This window comes from Drosophila innubila (genome assembly GCF_004354385.1).
Source record: "Drosophila innubila isolate TH190305 chromosome 2R unlocalized genomic scaffold, UK_Dinn_1.0 1_C_2R, whole genome shotgun sequence".
Lineage (NCBI taxonomy): Eukaryota > Metazoa > Arthropoda > Insecta > Diptera > Drosophilidae > Drosophila > Drosophila innubila.
The window spans coordinates 12,401,518-12,424,416 of record NW_022995374.1 but is presented as its reverse complement, the minus strand read 5'-3'; the positions used below and the strand labels follow the sequence as shown (position 1 = coordinate 12,424,416).

At 37.2% G+C, this 22,899-nt stretch overlaps 2 protein-coding genes and 1 long non-coding RNA gene across 7 annotated transcripts; 1 reads left to right on the top strand and 2 right to left on the bottom strand.

The window, feature by feature from the left end:
• Positions 1-75: 75 nt before the first annotated feature.
• Positions 76-4,915, bottom strand: LOC117783270 (protein kinase 4). 4 transcript variants are annotated; one of them, XM_034620579.1, is made up of 9 exons: positions 4,688-4,915; positions 2,864-3,101; positions 2,448-2,800; positions 1,608-1,841; positions 1,398-1,548; positions 914-1,018; positions 594-797; positions 436-510; positions 76-352 (listed from the first exon to the last, which is right to left on the bottom strand). In XM_034620579.1, exons 2-9 carry the CDS (start codon positions 3,084-3,086, stop codon positions 117-119), a joined length of 1,581 nt encoding a protein of 526 aa, XP_034476470.1. In that variant the 5' UTR covers positions 3,087-3,101; positions 4,688-4,915; the 3' UTR covers positions 76-116. The 4 variants fall into 4 exon arrangements, with proteins under 4 accessions (XP_034476470.1, XP_034476472.1, XP_034476471.1 ...); XM_034620581.1 differs by lacking the exon at positions 594-797; XM_034620580.1 differs by lacking the exon at positions 4,688-4,915 and having other exon boundaries at positions 2,864-3,108.
• A 10,205-nt stretch (positions 4,916-15,120) lies between these two features.
• LOC117783269 (multiple C2 and transmembrane domain-containing protein) lies at positions 15,121-22,851 on the top strand. 2 transcript variants are annotated; one of them, XM_034620577.1, is made up of 11 exons: positions 15,121-15,270; positions 16,118-16,169; positions 16,301-16,443; positions 17,223-17,420; positions 19,031-19,182; positions 19,375-19,890; positions 19,960-20,319; positions 20,381-20,500; positions 21,069-21,272; positions 21,338-21,545; positions 21,619-22,851. In XM_034620577.1, exons 1-11 carry the CDS (start codon positions 15,136-15,138, stop codon positions 21,697-21,699), a joined length of 2,169 nt encoding a protein of 722 aa, XP_034476468.1. In that variant the 5' UTR covers positions 15,121-15,135; the 3' UTR covers positions 21,700-22,851. The 2 variants fall into 2 exon arrangements, with proteins under 2 accessions (XP_034476468.1, XP_034476469.1); XM_034620578.1 differs by lacking the exons at positions 15,121-15,270; positions 16,118-16,169; positions 16,301-16,443; positions 17,223-17,420 and adding an exon at positions 18,806-18,961.
• On the bottom strand, positions 16,269-17,793 carry LOC117783271. Its single transcript, XR_004617360.1, has 2 exons — positions 17,742-17,793; positions 16,269-16,467 (listed from the first exon to the last, which is right to left on the bottom strand). It is a non-coding gene; the product is annotated as an uncharacterized LOC117783271 (long non-coding RNA).
• Positions 22,852-22,899: the final 48 nt, after the last annotated feature.

Here is a 22,899-nt window from a genome sequence, read left to right as displayed (position 1 = left end):
TTAAAAATATAAAAAATAAATATTCAAAATTTTGATTATTTCAAAACATTTTCTTGACTCACTGTATGTGTTGAATTAAGGGAGAAAATTCAATATAGATATATTTAAAGGGTATTCTAGCGCCGGTTACGCCCACGGAAACGCTGATGCGATTGATGATTGTACTGTCGCTGTTGTTGTTGTTGTTGCTGTTGTTGCTGTTGTTGCTGTTGCTTATTGGGCTGTGGCCCTTGGGGTGGTGTATCCAAGAGCACTCCTTGATGGGCCAGCGAGATGCTCTGTCTGGTGGCTTCCTCCAGATCCGAAGCAGCTGAGTGTACATCCTCCAGCTCAGAGTTGGGCGTGGAATGAGCTAAAACATAACAAAGAATTCATGAATATTGAATTTTACATAATAGCTATAACACTAATACTATAGAGATGTTAAATACTCACTGACGGCCGAATTAATGGTGACATTATACAGTGGAGTCATGGGTCCAAAGCAGCTGTTAAAATTGTTGGGAGAACCTGTCAAATCGAAAGAAAATACAATAAATTGATACAGCGCAAATGTTACGGAATTTGAAAAGGTTTAAAGGAGGTTAACAAACCGATGGGACTATAGAAAATATCTTCAGAGGATGTGGCAGGCGTAAGGGTCTCAATAGTGGAATGAATCTGTTGAACGGATTCAGATTCAGAGATTATCGTTGTCGTAATATCATCAGTTTCGGGATCGATGTCTGTGTCGGTGTTGGGATCGAGGTTCTTATCGGGATGGGATGTGGAAATGGACTGGAGTTGGTCAATGTTGGCTGTTGTGTTTGAACACATGCACAGAGTAACAGAAACAAAGGCAAAATACTAACGTTAAATTGTTAATTGGCATCCTATCTAGGATATCACGATAGGGGAAACATTCTAAAGTTACCTGCGGCAGCTGTATTATTGTAAACCGATGTTTTCATCAAGGCGGCACTCATGTGACCCGGTGTGGACTTCCAATCTTCCTCCTTCACTGCATCCATGCGATGAGCTGCCCAGAAAAAGATCAAGAGACAGAGAGAGAGCGAGAGAGAGCAAGAAAGAAAGAGAGAGAAGGTCAGGGGCTGATTGCGGAAAGTTTAGGCCAAACTCACAATAATAATGCAATTTCGAATTTGGATTTTGTTCTTACAAAAGGCAAAAGAATAACTGTTTAACTGTTTTGAGGCTCAAGTAAATGTATTCTATATTTCATTTCATTTCAGTTTTAATTTAAGTTTTAGTTTCGGTTTCATCTACCAACTTCAATCTTAGGCTTAAATCGTTATTCGTTTATCGATACTTTCAGTTAGATCGTTTATCTAGATTCTAGAACTTAGACTTAGTTGTCTATCGAATGGTAAGTCTAATAACAGTTCAATGTCCATTACCAACTTCCGTCTCCGTCGGCTGGTTGTCGTTGCTGCCATTGCTCGTCGTTGTCTTTGCCGGCTTCTCCTGTTCCTTATCCTTATTCTTATCCTTATCCTTATCCAATTGAGACTTCGACTTGTTATGTTGCACGCCATTGTTTAATTTATACTGCAGTTGCTCAACAATTAGCTATAGATTTAAACAAGTGTGTCTACTTCATCACTTACCTTTGCCACATTATCCTGTTCCTCATTGCTGCTGAAATCATCGCTGCTATTGGAATTGGAACTTTCACTAGAACTGCTCTCACTCTCATCCTCCGCATTGGGCACAAAGTCAGAGTCATCCTCAGAGTTCTCATTCGCATACTTGTTCAACAGTTCATCAATGGTCAGATTATGTTCCACACTGGCATCCTCATCCCGCGATCGCTTGGAGACACTTTGAGTTTGATGGTTGGACTGTCGAATTGGATTTGTTTTATTATTTTATAAAATATAATTAAAAATTTTATTTTAGATAAAAATAAAGTTGGAAACTAATTTATATATAAATTCAAAATTTTACTTCCTAACTTTTTTTTAAATTTTTTATCTATATAAAAATATTTTATAATTTTGAATTTAATTAATAATTTAAAATCTTATTTTCTAACTTTATTTTACAGTTTTAAAATTGTGTTTTTCAATTGGTATGTTTTTGAAAGTTATTGTAAGTTGAAAATCTTATATTCTAACTTTATTTACAAGTTTCATAGTTTTTTAGTTAATTTAAAATTAGCTTATATAATTGTAAATTGAAAATCTTATTTTTTTAATATATTTTACATGTTGTATATTGTAGTTTAGGTTTGTAATTAAACTTAAAATCTTAATTTCCAACTTTATTTTAAATGTTACATAATTGTTTTATATATAGTAGAGCTAATATATTTGAATTGAATTGTAAATTAGAAATCTTATCTACTAAATTTATGTATAGTGTTACATAAATTTATTTGATCGTTGACTGCTATTAGGTTTCTTTTTTTTATTAATTGATATTCACGAATTGGGATTTCGACTCACCTGATGTTGAACACTGAACTGAATCCGACCGCTGTTTGCCCGCTGCACACCTGGCCGGCATATGGCACGAGATAGCCACTGGCTGAGCTGTTGAATGAAACTCTTGGCTCCCGAGCTGGTTGCCTCCTGTTGTCGATGCCTCATCACCTTCAGTCCATGCACGCGAATGGCACGCAATTTGCGACGTCGCGTCTGTATAAAGTAAATCATATCCGTGGGCGACACTGGTCCATTGCCGATCATCAGAGCACCCAAGGATAACCAGATCCTGGCCAGGCGCAACATGATGATCAGCAGCAAGAAGGGCACCCAGGGCAACGGACGATCCAGCACCACAGAGCTTGAGCTCTTATCTGTGAAAGAGCTTATGCAATTTGAAACCAAGTATCTCTATAAAATGTGTAGTGGCAACTTACCCTGTGGCAGACTCCATTTGGTGGTGTCCTCGATCAGTTTGAGGCCACGATCGGCACGATCAATCGCATATTGGCCAAAACGTGTGCAGGCAAAACGCTCCGCCTGCTCACGCACCTTCTGATAGAAGCTGGGAGGTCTCTGCAGTTCGCTGACTTCATCATCCCCGATATGATCGCGCTGCGTATTTTGATCCTTAACCCCCGTTTCTGTCACTTGTGCCATATTTATGCTGATTCGCTTCGCGTGATTAATTGCAATTTTTGAAAAATATAAACAAAATTTATTTATTTATTTGTTATGATTGTTCCTTTTTTATATTTGATTTTGATATTCTTGGGGAGCTGATCACCAAGGTACGTCCCATTCTCAGCGTGAATTGTTACTGACAACCCGAAGGTTCGAATAGACCTGGACTACTTATACGACCTACGATTATAAGTAAAAGTGCGATCTTGTGTACTATATAGTATGTAGACCTGACACCGTCTGACATCGAGATTTCATTGCCATCTATTATCTATTATCAGCGGGCACCATCGCATCGCACTTTATATACACTTTACTATATTTTAATTTAACTTAAATTTTTTTCTTCTACTTTTTTTTGGCGCCTGTCTAGCAAAACTTACAGGTCATCTCGGTCATTCCGGCACAATGACTAACAATAAAAACAATTGAAAACCAAAACAAAACAAATTAGTTATTATACAATTTGAGCACTTGGACTTTGATTATCATTGGGGAATACTAATAGTTTCAACTGCCTTGCTTGGTGATAAGCAAGTCACACGGAACCTACCCATAACTAAGATCATCTTCTAAATAGTATATTAAAATACAATGTGATCCGTATTTCCAATTAAATATTTCTTACCATTCATTTTGATCAATAAAATACTGATCAATTCCTAACGAGGTGTGTTCTGTCTTACCTTTAAGTTATTACGTATGTAACATGAGGAATCCACAAATTGAAATAAAACCTATCGATAACTAGGCTTAGTTGATCATAAACTTGAAATCAACCTTAAGCATTGAACAATTCGAGTTTATACAGTTACAATTATGTAGCTATCTAGCAAAAAGTTGAGTCAGTAAAATTAAAAAAATCTACTCTGATATGCTCTGGGATTAATGACCTTTTCTTTATTTGCTGCGAATTATTCATGTTCAATAAAACTTGAAATTGTCTTTTAATTGTACTTTCAGCACCGATTAAATTATAGACATTAAATTAAAAATTGATCCAGAATATTATGTTTGTATTTTATAAACTAAAATATTTTAAATTTGCAAACTTATAAGAATGTGTTCGGTATTGTGAGCCCAAATTATTTCAAAACAAATACAAACATATTTATTATAAACATTTGCACATGCATGGCATTTAATTTGATATTTATAGCGCTTATTGCATCGTTTTAATAAAAAAAAACTAAATGTCTTGCAAAAAAAATGAATGAAAAGCGAAATAATAAAATTATCAAAAATTTATTGGTGCTCGGGATCAAAAGTGTATCGATACTATATGCTAGAGGCGACGACTGCACACACACGTACAAAAATAAAGAGACATACAAACAAGCATAATTATCGAAGAGTGAGATGGCAAACAGAAGGTAGAAAGAAGAGGACGAAAGAAAGAATGCAGTGCAAAAACTAACTGCGACGAAGAGAACTTGAGCCTAGGTCACAACCCTTCCGTCTTCCCCTTCCCTCTTTCCCTTTCCACCGCCTACACACAGAGATAACGGTTAGCGGCGATTAAATGGCGCACGAGAATCAGCAGAACAAAGTGCACAGACGATTAAAGCATGACTTACCGGTCTCCCGTTTTCACTGGCACTTTTTCTTCTAACCTAAAGATTTTGGTAGGCTTTTCTTTAGTGTAACTTTTGAGCCAGTCGAAATATTCGACAGTATACAATGTGATTTGTTAAAAAAAATAACTTTATTTAATTGGGCAAAATCACAAAAAGCTGCAAGTATGACCAACGAGCGGCTGCACAACTCCCGAGTGACTGACCACGACAGCTTGAGACGAATGCCCTGGAAGCGAGCAGCTCAACGATCCGCCGATTCGATTGTTGTTATCAGCTGTTATCGAAGAGAGCGTAGGCGCAACGAAAGAGAGAGGGAGCGTGAGAGTGCGCTGCTGCGCTCATTAATGGAAACAGTTAATGGTCCCAGCCTAAAGGGAAATATAATCAGCATAACAGAATTTGACTTTTGATTAACTCGTTATCTTGGAGTCGCCTTACGTGCGTTTACACTCGTCATCAAATTATTGGAGCGCAATCATAGCAGATCCCTTGGGCTTGAGTGTAAAGTGTTGCCCGCATAAAGCTCAAGAGGATGCTTGGAATGTTCCACACAGTTAAGCACAACACTTTTAGCAAAGCTGCAGGAATGTTTAGTCGACAAATTTAGAAACGACTGTAATGCAATAAAATATGATACTTTATAATTATTTAAGTAATCACATTGTAATATAATCATTTGATAAGCAACGCAACTTGTCAAGCTAGACAAGGGCATAAGCTTTGGCTTATCGTATTGCCAATTATTATCCCGTTAAAAGGAGTCGACCACAGCAAAAATCACTCAAGGCTTTTCGGCAAGGCAACCACTCAATTGCCGCTGCTGCGTCGCGTCGCTGCTCTCAGCAGCGCGAGCACAAAAACAATTTGCCCAGAGAGCTTTTCACTTGTGGTGCGAGCAACAGAAAGCTCTAAGCCAAATTTCAGTTTTAGTTGCGCAAAAACTCTCCACGTTAGCGGACGCAGCGACGCGACGCGGCGAAACAAAACGAATCACAGCGAGGCGAGGCGAGGCGAAAAACGAAACGAAGCGAGGCGAAGCGAAAGCGCGTACAGGCAACTTTACGCAGAGTGAAGAAGAAGACGCGACTCAAACCGCCATTCATCTCGCGTGCTGCAGTGAACGGGAGGCAGGTTGCAGTTGCAACTAAATTATACGCGTGTGTGTGTGTGTGTGTGAGAGTGATATTCGTGGTCATTATTGTGTGGCTTGCATAAAAATCAAAGCCAACTGTGAAAAGCAAAACTAGTGGTGGGAGAGAAAGAAGAAAAAGGAGCAGCAGCAGGAGGAGGAGCCAGAGTAGGAGTAGGAGGAGGCGTAAAAAAAGCCCGAAATGCGATGTAATCAGAAACAAAGGAAGAAGAAGCGAGCTGCCAACTGAGCGGGCAATTTGATATCGCAGCACATGACTTCAAAACTGTAATACACTTGTATTGGTGTTGGCTCGCGTGTCACCTGCACACACACACACACACACAAGCAACACCTAAGGCTACAAATATGCGTAAGTACAACACGCACACACACACACACACACACATGCATACTTCAAATATTGTTTCCGCTGCCAAAATTGATAAGCGTCCTGTGACTTTCTCTCTATAAAAAAGCTGTATTATGGTACAATAGGATGCTCTCGAAATAGGATGCTGCCTCCGTTGCTGTTTAGCGTATTTTTAAGCAGCTTTTAGGTCTCCTCGTAATCCGTTATCCTTTTGGCCCCAACATGGTAACACTTGACTTGCCTCACCTGTGACTGAGCTCCACTTGAGTGAGTGTGGCATCGTTTCAGTGGGCTATTTTTACACACTTGTACAATGTACATACAGTTAGCTAGGAAAGTGTTTTGACAAAGTCAAAATTCATATTTAAAAAATAGTTAAATTCTATATTTATTATCTTTTTTTTTATTAACTTGTTCTTAGAACCATAGACTAAATGTGTATATATTTTATTAAAAAAGAAAATGTGTAAATTTTCAAAAATGTCAAAACACTTTTTTGTCTTACTGTACATCGTGCATATGCCAGTACGAGTATAAACTCTGCTTTGCGAAATTAGTTTGCGCATAAATTTTGTTGCACGAGGGTTGCTCAAAGAGGTGCAGAAAAAGCCGCAACAATCATTGAAAAATCTCCTTACATTTGAAGTATCTTAAGATTGTTTTTAACCCATCAAATGTTGACAGCTTAAAGATAATATTTTCCTAACAATATGCCTTTTATTAGTGCCAGCTAGTGTAAGCTTTTTGAACCTCTATTACCACATTTAAGCCGATTATTTAAAAAATTTTCCAACCTTTAATGAACTAAAATTGTAACTCAAGATTTAGATATAAATTTGTGCATTTAATAAATAATATAATATGTTTTATTATTTGTAAATATTATGAATTAAATTAATTTACTTGTGGCATTTTAAATTTTTGCGATCTCTTTACTTGTATATCATTAAAAATGTTTAAAATTGTTGGAACTGCCCTCGCTGTTATTTTGGCGCCATGGCGGCAACGAGTTGGACGCTCTGGCGATTCCACGCACGGTCTTACGGATGTTGTTCTTCATGGGGTTATGGCACCTTTGCATGCCGCTGCGCTTCCGCTTCACACACACATGCATACTCACACAGACACATGTAGAGTGTGACAGAATGCGGCACACGCAACAACTTTTATGCTGTTCGCTTCTCACATACACAGCGGTCACTTGCTTTGGCTAATATACAAATACAAATAAATACTCTGCAACACTTTCCGCCCCTTTCTTACTACCCCTCCCCAAAATCTCTACCCCTCTGTTTAAGAGAAGGCAAAGTTCTCATAGATGTCGCGTGTCGTTTGGCTTGACATAAAATGATTACCCTGTACATTTAAAAATATTTTATTTGGGCATATTCCGATTTTGCAAAAGAAGTTCGCATTTTGAATTCAAGGAAGCAGAGTTTATTTATACTCTGATTAAAAAAATAAATAATTAAATAAATAACCGATGCAAAATAAATCATTAAAAACATAAGATATAAAAGAAATAAATAATTATGTAAAAATAATGCATTTTTATTTGAAAATATTAAAAGTGCGATTTTAAGGAATATAAATGTATTTCTTGATGCTAAAACAAGTAATAAATTAATAAATAATTAAATAAACAAAGGAATATTTTAAATATATACTAACAGGAGATTTAAAAGTGGTCTAAAATCTATGCTGAAATCGGTATGATATTTCAAATGTCATAAATCAGTTCAATTTTAAGCAATGTAACAAATTTGGATATCTAGAAAGATCCTTTAATACAAATTAATTACTTAGTTAATAAAATTTACACTCAGTGTTAAATAATAACGCAGCTCATAACTGTTTATAGAGTATCTCTGTAGTCTAACAGTAGATTAATGAAGGCATTTTCACTTGTTAATTATTGCTTTGGGGACCATTTGTCGCATGTGCCACAGCAAGCAGATAAATTGGGGCATTAGTTAGAAGATATTTTCTTTTTTCTTTTAATTTTTTTGTTGACTATTTATGCGTCTATTTGACTTGTCAGCGTCTTGGCGAGAGCAAGGGTAGGTACACAAGAAGAAAAGGGCTCGGAGCGGGGAGTGAGGCAACCATGTCGCCGCCATCGCCCTTGAGGCGTCGTCTGATGTCTGATGTCTGCCGACTGCTGTGGAGGTTGCCCCGCTGTTTATGTCGCGCAGCATGCCACACACAGCAAGCCAGCTCTATGAGCTTGCCCCCAACTGTCGTGTGGCAACTGCTCGAATTAGTTGATTGAAATTGCAGTCCATCCGCAAATTGGTTGCATGATAAATTCAAAATTCGCTGGGGTCGAATGAAATATATAATCTCAACATCGCTGATCAATTTGGAAACATGAGGCAAGGAGTCAGCTGCCACAAATTGACAATGAGAAAAACGGCAAGTTGAAAATTTACAAGTTGACATTTGCAGGCATCCCAACAGACATTCATTTTCATTTTTGTTTGTGCAACAGCCGGTTGCATGTTGTCAGTTGTTCTCTTGGTGTCCAAACTTTTAATTACTTGCTGTAGAGTGCGGCAAAAAGTTAATTAAAATGAGAGCTAATGCCCCATCCTCTCAGTCTATGTGCAACTGGAGAGTACATAAGCTTGCCACACACAAAAACACCACACACACACACACAACCCATAAAACCCATAAAGCTGCCCTCGCACTCGTCTTTAAGGATCGTTAAAGGAATCCTTTTAAGCTCGGCCATTATCCTCGCCACTCACACCTAATTAAGCCATTAAACCTTGACTCGTTTTCGGCCAAAACAAGCAGGTTTTTTTTTTTTTTTGAGGTCAGAGTTGCAGAGATTTTGTGGCTGGCCAAGTTAATTAACTTCTGCAATTGACCAACATTGCTGCAATAATGCTTTCAGTTTCATATGCATCTTTAATGACATGGCCTGTGGTTTATGTCCACAATCAACGAACGATTTTGATGAGTGATTAACGCAAATTAAATGCATAAAATATGAGTTTACTTAGAGCTTATCTTATGTATCATTATTGCGAGCAGCAAAGCTGCCCTGAAGCTTTAATGTGCTTCGAAAGCTTCATTTTCCAATTACTTAAAGAACATTTTGATTAAACAAGTCATAAAAAAATTTAATTCAAATATAGATAAAGATGTAACAAGAGTGAGCTTTTTAAGCTCTTAATAGTTTATCTAAAAATCTATGATTATAAAACTTCTGTGTACGTTTTCTTGACAGAATCTAAAAAAAAGCTTTGCAATAAATTAAATTGAGATTGACTGAATTATTAAATAAAAACCAATTAAGCTGTAAATACTCTTATATATAAATTCTGTAATTTAAATATTATAGCTTCAAGGGACTGAGAAAGCTTTCTTTCGAGCTCTTAATTATTTTTATTTTATTTTATCTATATTTAAATTCGCAATTGCTGAATTTAATTTATTTGACTGGTTTTGTCTGATTGCCATTTATTAAGCTTGTTTTTCTGGATTTCTACAGTTCAAATGTTAGCTGATTTCTTGCTCATTCGAGCAGAACAGAATGTAAGATTATATTTCGTATTCGACCCGTTTCATGCTGTGACATGCTGTGGCATCACAATTTCTGTTTAATTGACTTTTACACGGTATGCCACGCCCCAATCAGCATCCCTTTCTCTCTTTCTCTTTCCCTCTCCGCCCCTATCGCTCTCTGTGTGTATGTTGCAACTGTCATGCATTTTAGGACACACAGTGTGGCACGCTTCACAATATTCGACAATTTGTGCATAATTGATTTTTGTACACAGCTTCGTGAGCTGCGTAAACAAGAGTATAGATTATTTCCAAAAGGGGGATATTTCTCTTTTCTCCTCTCAGAGTGGCAAGCAGCAATTGCCATGAATAATTCAAAAGTTGAGGGAACTCAAAGAAAAATCTTTTACGCAGCACTTGACAGTAAAGTGGAAAGCGGCAAGAGGAAGATGGAAAATATCAAAAGCTTAACTGAGTTGCCAACTTTTCTCAACTGCTGTTTGTTTGTTCTAGCTGTCGATAAGTTTGAAAATATATAAGATCCCCAAATGAAATGTGTTAATTTCTTATGTGATATCATCATAAATATGAATAGCAATCGCGTTCCCACAGCTGGCAAACATCTGAATAAAATTGCAAATTATTTTGGATATTGTTCTGGAAATTATTTTTCAAATATTTATATATTATTTCTCACAACCAAAGCACTTTTTATCTATATGTTGTTTTGCTTTATAACATCATTTAAAAACAGCTCTGATAATTTTATTCACACCACAAAATACTTGAAATTTCTATGGAAATTAAACTCGGTAAATTTTTTGTTCGAGTCTATAAAAGTTTCTATGTTGCTGATAAGGGTTTGCGTGTTGGCCAAACATGGGAATTAAAGCACCACCAATAACAATAACAACAACAACTAGAACAATCCATAACAATAGTGACTTAGATTGCCCCAAAGAGTGTAGGAATGAGTGATGATAGTCGATGAGATACTCATTAATTTGTCAGCTTACTTGTTGAACGGTGACAAGGAAAGATAATGAATAATTGTTTAGTAATTTTGATGAAATCAAAAATAAGTCTATAAAAAATATTATGAAGACCTCAAAGGTTAATGAATCGTTTTTCACTTTTTGGGACTTAAATTCACCAACAAAAAAGAATTCAGTTGTCAAAATAAGGATATTCACATTAGAAAAATATCGTCAAAAGTAAAAACCGGAACAGGCATGTATATTTTAATGAACAACTAAATTTATTTTAGCTAAATGACGTGGAATAAAAAATTATAAAGTGAAAAAAAAGGTTCAAATGTTATCAAAATCTTTTGAGATTTATGGAATGCACCTGAATTAAGTACAATTCAAATTTCATATTCTTTATAAATCATATTTGTTGGGTATGCCCTTGCTGCTTGTTTTTGGCTACAGGGTATCACTAGTGCTAGCAAGAAGAACGCCAAACGTTAACTTGTTTCTGGCAACACGTCTCACGACGGGTGTTGTGCGTCGCTAGACAGTCGCATGACGCCAGTTCCCCTCGCTGTTTGGGGTAACAACAAAAATAACAGTTACACCAACAACAACAACTGTCACAATCACAGTCAAACAACAATGACGTCATCAGCGGCTGCCCGGCAACAAAAACAAAGTTGAACAAGGAGAACATAGAAAGTGAAATAAATACAAAAGGCGAAGCAACAAACCATATACAAAAGAAGCACCACACCGCACCACTGCACCACTGAATAGGGACAGCACATTGAACTAGAAATAACAGCAAAAATGTCGACAAAGTCGGCGACACTGGTCTCAACAGGTGAGCGACAATGAAACAAAAACAAACACAAGAAACAGAAACAGAAAACAAAAACAGACAACATATAAAGGGAAAACACAATTTACGGAAATGTTTTTTTGGCTCTTGTACGAGTACTTGCCACACACAGGCTGCCACATATGCCGCACACATATCACACGAGTATCAGCTGCTTAATAATTGATCACTGACCTCGAGCTTGATTTATTGGCTAAACTAACGTTAAAAGTCAACGACAAAGAAACACAAGTTTATATTAAAAAGGGGCATATTGCATATGTATTCATATTTTATGGGGAGGCATGTGGCATGTGGCAGCAAATATCGTTGCTCATGCTTTACTTGATTGCTTTGACAATTTTCGATTTAGATATGAGACTCGAAATGTACTCCAAGTAATCATGATACACTTTACGTTGCATGCACTTACAAGTCAGTAATTCAAGAGAACACAGAGGGACAGGGGAGGGAACAGGCAATAAAATGCTAATGGCAATCTCATTTATGTATTTTCCTGCTGACCAAATCAAATAAAATGCCATACAAACGCAGTCATTAAATGGAACAAAATGTTGCCAGTCATAAAGTCGCCAGACGCCAGCTTTTCCTTTTAGCCAACTTTTCCTTTTGCAATTTCCCATTTGTCGTTTTATATATTTCTCTCTCTCTCTCTTTTTCTTTTTTCCTTTGGCCAACGTTGCGTATGTGTGCTAATCGCAAACTTTTTTCCGGCACTGTAAAGTTTTAACAGCCCGCTCAGCTGAATCACGAGCGAAAACTTTATTTTGGAATTTTTAAAGTTGGCTAATTGCAGCCAAAAGCTGCAGTTAAAAAGTAGCTTAGATTTGATTCAAACTGTTTGACTGTGAGTTATCCTGTAAGATGACTTTCAATTTATTTAGTTAGTATACAGATTTAGAAGATGAATTGATCTGCAGAAGATTTAAATAATATATAATTTTATTTAAAATTCAACAGATTCAAATGTTCTCTAATGTATTGTTTTTCATTTAACATTTATAAGCAGTACAAATATAATGTTGTCTTATTAATTTCTAAACTCTCACTTTTATCGACTATAATTTCTCTCACTGTCACTTTTCCTAGTTGTTTATACCCAGCCTAACACACAATTCAAGTACAGAGTGTCATTTAATGGCAAGCCCTAAATTATGCAGCATATTTAGCATAAACTATTTACACTGGCGTCTTAAATATTGGCACATGTACACATGTCTAAATCGTCGCCACAGAAACAACAAAAGCTCTGTCAAACTGTCGTCTTATAGAATATTTATGCTATTTAAATGCTCGACACCAAACGCAACACGAAACAACAACTCTCCAGAGTGACATATCACGAGGGAGCACTTTAGCAGCCGGGGGCAGGTAATATGGGGCAGGAATTTGTGTCCAGGTGTGGCAGGTTGCTATGATTACAGTAAGTACACACTAATTTGCAGCACACCTACAAATTGCATTAAATTAATTAAAAATGTTGATGATTGTTGCTGTCTTAAATTTAATTAAATAAAGTTTTTTTTTTGTTGATTTCCCTTTAAGCCAAAGAAACAAATTTAAAATGATTTTCATTCATAACAATAATTGCCGCAAGCTTCAAAAGCTTTTCGAGTGCGTAAAGCTTACACACACATACACAACTTACTGTATATATGTATGTGTTTGTGTATCTGCCTCCATTTGCATTTTATGACGGCTGCTTGTGGCGCTTTCCAATTTGTGTTGCAGCATCGCCACATAAAACATTAATAATGCAGCAGCAAACGCCGCAATAATGCCACAATCTCCCCTCAAGCTCCCCGCCCCACCCACTACAGCTGTATTAACACATGCTCACACACACACAAACATACAAATACACAGACATTGCACCATGGGAGCTAACCACAATTTTATGGAAATAATAAGTAACTCAAACTAAACTCAAACTGGGCATATAATATCAATAGAAAGTGGGGCTAGAAAAAAGTGGGCGTGTATACTTTATTCTTAATACTAACAGAACAAATAGCATACTTATGCAGTTAGCACTTTGTCAAAAATGAATCCAAATCGTTAAACTATATTATAAAAACAACAGAGTGAAAATAGTATCTTAAAAAAAAAATAAGTATTTAAATAATCATTGAACAACATACAACTATTTATATCAACGTTGCTCTTATGAAACATAACAATTTTTTTTATTTGTTAAGAAAAATTAATGAATCCAAGCTAAAATACAATTGAAAAATAAAAATGTAAAATTATAGCCTAAATTAAATTATAATAAAATATATAATTTGGAATTTAACACTTGTGAAAAATGCAGAGGTGTAAAAATAATGACAAAAGTGCCCATGGTGCAGTGTGGCAAGTCTTGTGCCTCGCGTTCAATGCCAAACAATTCGCCCACAGTTCGGCACTCGAAAAAATTACTTTGTATGAGAGTGTAAGTGTATCTGTGTGTGTGTGAGTGTGACCTATAGATGGCGCTAACAATAACAAATGCCAGGCAGTGGCAACAAGAAACAAACCGTGTAGCAGTCTTTTAGGAGCATTGCTGCTGTGCAGGTCGCGAGACGCGCAACTTGCCACGCGTCGTTGCATATTCCCGTTTTGTGCTCTGTGCTTTGTATACTTGCCCCATGAAGTTATGCAAAATGTGGCAGCATCCAGTGAGAGAAATAATTCAAGTTGCATGAAACTAATTCCAAACTACAGTGGGGCAAACATGTTGTTGCACTGTGAATGTGTTTAATTATTCAGGCGATGCAAACAGAGCCTGTTAAGAGGCGTGCAACATTTGCGCTGTGCCACAGAATTAACAGAATCTTTCCAGTTGCAGGTAGAGCATTTATGTGTGGCATGTGGCATACAAGTGATGTCATGTGGCATGTTCCTTAATCATATACACGTATTGTATGTATGTTGCAAGTTGTCGATCATATTGAGAGTTTAATAAATTTGTTAAATCGATTATCGAGTTGCCACGCAAGTTGCGTGCCACACACGTCTAACTGCTGCCCCTTCCCCTCTGTTGCAGCCCGCATTCATTACGTGGAGCGCGAGGAACGACCTTGCAGCAGCCGTTTGGCAGCCGGTGGCAGCATCGATGTCAGCGCCAATGCGTCGCCGCCAAGCGGTGCAGGCATCTCGCCACACGGCTCACCACAGTTGCAACAACGTCTGGGCAAGCATCTGAGCAAATCCGCATCCGAGTTGAACGGTCACGACTCCCACAGCAACGAGTCGCCGCACATATCGCCGAAGCGCGCCAAAAGCGCTGCCTCTCACCAGCTCATCGGTGGTGCAGGTGCAGGTGCAGGTGCTGGTGGTGCCGCTGGCTCGGTGGGAGGCGTGGCCAGCGGTGTGGGCGTGCTGCAGAAGACGCACGGATTCTTTAACAATTTGCGGCATCGCTGGAGTCGCGCCAAAAGCAAAGATCGCATCGGTCGCAAGTCCCCAAGTGACTTTCTCGAGGAGAGCACCGACTATGCCGCCGACTACAGTTCCGAGAGCAGCTCCGTCACCCAAAGTCCACGTCACAGAGCCACCACAATAATCGGTGGTTCCCCTTTGGCTCGCGACTTTCGTGCCACAGCCAAAATGGCGCAAGTCATTCAACGCTTTGGCGGTTCCATGGAGGGTCGCATCGATGAGCAGCCCGAGAATGGCACCAGCCACGCCTCGATTATCCCTTCGAGCGCCTCCGCTCAACAACAACAACTGGATGCACTTCAGGTGAGTTTCATGGCAACGCTTACTTTCTTCTTATTTTCATTTCACTTTTCGTTTTCCTTTTTTTTTATTTACCCGATTAAATTTATTAACGAAATGTGTAAAACTTAAAAGGATGCTTGACAGACCACATAATGAATATACAAATATATCTTCGATCGAAAAAAACCGTTAAAATTAAAGTTTGTCATAAAATTCTTAAATTTCTTTTGATATTCCTCAAAAAAAAACACTCCAACTTTTTATTTAAATATCTGACTTCTGTATTATTATAGATGCCAGAAAAACAATTTATCCAAAATTAAGATTGAATATTAAAAAATTTGTTGTTTATTGCCGTATCTAAAAAAAAATTACTAATTGTAAATCTGGTATTATTTTAAAAATTCTGACTAAATCTGGTCATAATTAGACTACTATAAATTTTCGTGCCTATTTATTTCGAATATCTACTTTATGTACTTAACATTTTTTTCACTTAAATGGTATTGGCAATAAATTAAATTAAGATGTTACTTCACCTATCTGTAACTTTCAAAAATAATTGTGGTCTTTTCAAATATTTGACATGCCACAGATAACTTTTCTTTCTTTTGGTCTTTGTTGTTTTATTTGTATTATTTGCTTTCATCAATTGGATTTCGATTTTCTTTCTAACTGCAAACTAAAAACGAAATTTCCAAAAATGTTCTTTACGCTGATTTTACTTTTGCAAAACTTGACGCACGCAACAACAATGGCAACTGTCGATAACGACATCGATAACGATGACAATTGCCATCACTAACTGCAGGCCGATGAGCTGCGACGCAAACGTGAGGCACAATTACGACAATTCGTCTTCTTTCAGCTGCGCGTCCATCTCAAATCCGGCTGCGACTTGGTTGCCATGGACAAGAATGGTAAGAGAGAGGACATCCTCCCCCTCCACCTCCTACTACTTTATCCCTTCCCCCTCCTGTCAACTGTCACTGTCAACTGTCCACTGAGGTGCTCACTTATGTCTTTCTTTGTGTGTCTTCCGTCGCGTCAGGACTGAGTGATCCTTATGTCAAATTCAAGGTGGGAGGACGATTGCTTCACAAGTCGCGCACTATTCACCGTGACCTAAATCCCGTGTGGGACGAGGTCTTCATAGTGCCCGTGGAGGATCCATTTCAGCCGATTATTGTCAAGGTGAGCTATACCAGCGAGGGTAGTCTATAAAACTTCTAGTGCTGCTGGCATTTTAACAGTTCAAATAAGTTAAATATGAAAAGGGAAAATCACCTGAAAATTTGTAATAATCAACTAACTTAGCTGAGCTAACTATAAAATTTAATGGCTTTATTTTTATATCTCTCATTATATTTTTACTCTTCTCATGATTAATCCATCATTTAAGTAATTTTATTTAAGTATTAAGCATTGAAAGCTTTAAGCTTATAACCATTGATAACAGTGCTTTAAACAGGGTAAAAGCTTTCAAAACTTAAATGAATACAGAAAACGAGATATTTAAGAATTAGCTTAATTAATTGTTTTTAAGGATCTATTATGGAAATAAAGTTTAGATAAATTTTGATTAATTGAGATAATTTTCAATAATATTTAAAAACAATAAAAAAAATTATTCATTTTAAAACAAATTGATAAAACTAAAAAATTTTAAAAATAATAATATAGTTAAATTACTAAGTATTAAAGTGCTTCTTTTGTATAAAACTTTAATATGTTTTCCATTAGGAAATGAATAAATACTGCAGCTGAAATTAAGCAATTAAACACACCTCGCAGTTAAATGTACAAAGCTTTGACAACAGCAGCAATAATAACAACAACAATGTTAGCCAACATTGTTAGCCACATTTCAATTTGCCAAATTGCTTTAGTCTCAGTTGGAAATGCAAACAGTTGGTAGAAGTCAATTTCCGTTTGTTGTTAGCTACCAAAAATTCCAATTTCAATTCCCGCAGGTCTTCGACTATGATTGGGGATTGCAGGATGATTTCATGGGCTCGGCAAAAATCGATCTCACTCAACTGGAGTTGGGAAAAGCGGAAGATATCAATCTGCAGCTAAGTGATACAAACAACGGTGAGCCGGGCCTCAGCATGGGCGAGATAATCATCAATCTGACACTGTGGCCACGCAGTCAGGAAGATAAGGAAATGGTAAGTAAAAGTATAGATAAAGGAGAGAAAGAGAGAGGGAGAGAGGTAAAATAGGCGGAGATTCAATTTGTTAAGCACTGATAAATGGAAGAGACTTGCGACCAAAACGGAAGTCAAATGTCAGATACATTCACATTGAGTGTATCTCACAGATACTTCCGACTGTGCTACCTTTCCCTTTCCTAAAGCGATTGTTTAGCTTCTGACATACCCAATTATCTTCTCTTTTTTTGATACTCTTTTGTATTTTGACTAACTTTATTTATGGCACACATCGAGTCGCCCTTTGAGCTGTCTCTCAATTGGCCGCAATTTCCTCACCTCCATTTCCACCCTCACTCCACTCCCGACCTGCAGCACACACTCAGTTGTTGTCTGAGTCCCACCTGAGGGGCAACTATTGTATTGTTTATGCGGCACAACTTTGATCGCAGCTCGTTGAGTGCTCATTACAATTGCACGTAAAGCGCTCAACTTAAACAACAACCTCAACAACAAACACAACAACTAAGCGAAACCAACGATGACAAAGAGAAAATACTCCGAATTGAAATGTAAACAACGCAATGAGATTGACATAATTAATTGCAGCACTACGAATGTGAGATACTCTAACAAAATAAAGTTAAAGTCAAAGCAAGAGTGCTCGACTAGCAAGTACTCTGTAAACTATACAAATTCGCTATTGTTTTCATAAATATTTTTTCTATCTTTTACATATTTTAAATACTTTGTCCGAGTCATTGCGGGACGAACTGAAATTATATTTGTCAGTCAGAATGAGTTGTATTCTTAATTTAGTTGTAATAAATCAAATGTCAGCATATTCCACTTAACCCATTACAGGGTATATGTAATTCTAATTGTATTTGGAACAATTTTAAATCATAAAGTCCCATTAAATATTTACTTTTTTTAGGTGTGCTGAAATAAAGGTCAGCATACCCTGTCTAAGCCAATACAGGGTACATACACATAATTAACATTATATTAAAAAATATTTTCTAGTTCCACTACTTAAAAAAAAGCATATGAATTTTTGGGGAAATGCTTAGAACGATCTTTGGAATTAAGGCTGATTTAAATAAAATAGAATCCACAAACTACGTACCACAGTTCCACGTGCTTACTCACAATTCCAATTAAAATTTCCATTTAATTTACAATTACCATACAACGTTTCAGGTCGAGTTCTTATCAGCCTCAAGCTTATCGCTACAAACTGAGCTTGGGGAGTGAGTAACAGAGGTGTAGATTGTGTGTTCCATAATGTGTGTTCCATGGTGTATTACTCAAGGCACATGCTCAGTCTTAAAAATATTGAGAGTGTGACGACGACGAATTGACTTCAGTCATTGTAAGGCGCTTTAAACGAACTGAAGTTGAGTTGTTGTGTTTATTTGTGTGTTTGTTGTGCGGATATTATGGATTGGCCTGGTCCAATTTTTCGGGTTTTGCCGCGCATGTTGCTCAAAAGTTTGCGGCAACAACGCAGCGAGCTATGTGATCAGTTGGAACAAAGCTGCGAGGATCTTAGAGAGGTCAACTAAGGTTTTCAATTCCAATTCAATTCCAATTTCAATATCAATTGTTCAATTGTACGATTACAGCATTTTCAACGCAATTCCAAACTGGCTGAGTCATCGAAGCGTTTGAAATCACAAATCTGGAGCTCAGTGGTGACAATACTTTTGGTCAAGGCCAAAGATTTGCCGCTAGCCGAAGATGGCAACAAACTGATTGACACACACTTTAAGTTCAGGTTGGTTTCCAGTTGAACAATAACTAAAAATTTAAACCAGTAACGATAATAATTAAAAAAATCGTATTATTATTTGTTGAGCTTTTGATTTTTAGTGTTAAAATGTATTGATTTAAAGAATACAAATTTATATTAAAATTTATTTATTTGTTTCTTTTGGTTTTATTGAATCTAATTTATTATTTCTTTCAGATTGGGTAACGAGAAGTACAAGACAAAGTCTTCCTGGACGGAGCGCTGGCTGGAACAATTTGATCTGCATCTGTTTGATGAGGATCAGAATCTGGAGCTGGCACTCTGGAATCGTAATACGCTCTTCGGCAAGGCCAACATTGATCTGAGCGTCTTCCAGCGTGAGACAACACATGGCATCTGGAAGCCATTGGAGGATTGCTCCGGCGAAGTCTTTCTCATGCTCACGATCAGCGGTACGACGGCTCTGGAGACGATCAGCGACCTGAAGGCATTCAAAGAGGATCCTCGGGAGACACAACTACTGCGAGATCGCTATCGCTTTCTGCGCAGCTTTCAGAATCTCCGAGATGTGGGTCACCTCACTGTTAAGGTTTTTGGCGCCACGGGACTCGCTGCCGCTGACATTGGTGGCAAGTCGGATCCCTTCTGTGTGCTGGAGTTGGGAAATGCACGTCTCCAGACCCAAACAGAGTACAAGACACTGACGCCCAACTGGAATAAGATATTTACCTTGTAAGTAAACACAATATTTATTTATTTATTTTTAAATCTGTCAATTTCTAATCTCTTAATTCTTCACAGCAACATCAAGGACATCACTCAGGTGCTGGAGATCACAGTCTATGATGAGGATCGCGATCATCGAGTTGAGTTTCTGGGCAAGCTTGTTATCCCACTTTTGAGGATCAAGAGCGGCGTCAAACGCTGGTACACTCTCAAGGATAAGAATCTTTGTGTGCGCGCCAAGGGCAACTCACCACAGATTCAACTGGAGCTGATCGTCGTCTGGAACGAGGTGAGGGCCGTTTGTCGTGCTCTGCAGCCAAAGGAGGAGAAGCTCATCCAGCAGGAGGCCAAGTTTAAGCGTCAATTGTTCCTACGTAATGTGAATCGGCTCAAGGAGATCATTATGGACATTCTGGAAGCAGCGCGTTACATACAGTGAGTACTTAAATTCTATTCTTTTTAAAAAAAGTTTTAATTATAATATCCTCTATTATAGGAGCTGCTTTGAGTGGGAATCTCCAGTCCGCTCGAGCATTGCCTTTGTGCTGTGGATTGTCGCCTGCGTCTATGGAGATCTGGAGACGGTGCCTCTGGTTCTCTTGCTCATCATACTAAAGTAAGTCCATTTTAGACTTTAAGATACTAACTAGATTTGAATACAGAATTAAATAAGAGGCCAAACCATGATCAATTTATTTAGTTTTGACAGAGTGATGACAGTTTGAATATGATAAGACCTTTGACCTAGCAACTTTACAAGTCAAAATTTTTGCCCAATTTCTCATGATTTTTGATAAAAAAATGAAGCGTCTCAAAATCAAATATAAAGTGTTGTTTTCTACTTATTATGATATAATCAGTTGGTTAGAAGTGAAAGCTTGAGACTTAAAATTTTAAATTTTCAAAATTTCAAAGGGGGGACCCTTTGCATTGAAATCAAAAGCAGAGTTAAATTTTTTTTTCTTCAAAATAAATTTTATATGAATGCAGAATGATTTAAGAGAACAAACTATGATCAAAATGACATTCCGCTTGAAAATTGGGTAGATTATGTTAAAGTTGTGCAAGTTTGAAGATGATTTGACTTTTAAAGTAGCAAATTTACAAGTTAAATTTTTACAAACAAAAATGAAACTTCTCAGTATCAGTCTCTCTCTATCTCTCTCTCTCTCTCACACTTGCAGAAAGTGGCTGATCAGGCTCATCACTGGCACCACAGATGCCAATGCTGGGCACTATGACTACGAGTACGATGAGGATGATGACGATGACAAGGAGAAGGAGGAGAAAAAGTCAATTAAGGAGCGTCTCCAGGCCATACAGGAAGTCTCGCAAACCGTACAGAATACCATCGGATATTTAGCTTCGCTAGCTGAGAGTACCATCAAGTAGGTTCAACTTGATTTCCTTTGGTTCCATCATATATTTATTTTCCTTTAACTTTGTCCGACAGCACATTCAACTTTTCCGTCCCCGAACTAACCTGGCTGGCGGTTGTTCTTCTGCTGTGTGCAATATTTGTGCTGCATTTTGTGCCGTTGCGTTGGCTTCTGCTCTTCTGGGGCCTCATGAAATTCTCCCGTCGGATTCTGCGTCCCAACACCATACCGAACAACGAGCTTCTGGACTTCCTATCACGTGTGCCCGACAACGAGGAGATTGTAAGTTAAGCAATATAATTTGAAACTCTCTTTTCTTAATTTCTGAAAACTAATTCGGCTTTTTCGATTTTAGAATCAATTCAGGGAGCTGCCACCATCGGCGCCGAATGATCAGGCGCGCAACAATCCAAAGAAGAAGCTCAAAGGATCATAGTCTATAACCAGCGCTGATGCGGCAATGGCGTCGCTGCAATCCAGCGCAACAGGTCCACAACATCTGATGCATCAGATGACGACACGCTTCCGCGCCAACACAAACCAGCTGAAGCACAAGTTCGGCCAGGCCAAGAGCCTCAGTCTGAGCCAAGGCGATTAGCATAAATACTCATAACGTTAATATAAATATAAATAGAAATATAAATATATATAGATGTACTTAAATAGATAATTCAATTAGAAAAGATCAAATTAAGGCACCAGAGCAAGTTCCAAAGTCAACTTAATGCACCAAAGTTTTTGCTTAACTCTTAAGTATTTTCGGCATCCGTTTATATGTTTATCTCAAAAACTAAAAGAAATGACAGAAATCAAAACTATTTACACAATGAGAAACTAACAAATTTTGTAAATACACCAAGAAAACCAAACTGAACAGAATATTGTACTTTATACTTATAGAACCAGTGAGTGTACCGTACCTAAAGTTCAACTTTATTTTTATTAATATATCAAAATATGTATTTAATTAACAATCTACCTAATACCAACTACAAACAAAAGCTAACCGTGCAATTCATTTTTGCAAACGTATCGAATATGATTAATTATTTATTGTATATTTCGATTTGTGATATTTTTCAAAGAATTGCAACTAGATGTACTATGTGGCTTATCCAAAATATACTTAAATATACTATATACATACATATATATTTAAAATACCTTTTAACCCCATTTACCTTTACTTCAAAAGTTCCCTACGATATGAATGTATTTACTTATAAATCCATTGCACTCGATCATTTAAGGCTTTTTATATGCATAACTTATCCTACATGTAACCATATGGATAGCTCTATTTATTGTTCAAAACATTTTCGAATATTTAAGTACTAAAATATACTAAATATTTATATTTAGAATGCCATGAATTGCAATTGTAATGATGATGAAACTCCGATAAAAATGCATGACAAACAATTAGATAGTTTAACTATTTTATACTCCCGCAACAAAGTTTTTATATACAATACAAAATTGATTAATTAAATAACATTTATTATTAGCACCTAAGTTAAGTTTGTTATTTTTCAAAATATGACAGCAAAATACAATATACGAATATTTTTGGATTTCGCTCAAAAAACTCAAGGCAAAAGAGCTTTCTTTCATTGACTCTCAAACTTTACGAGTA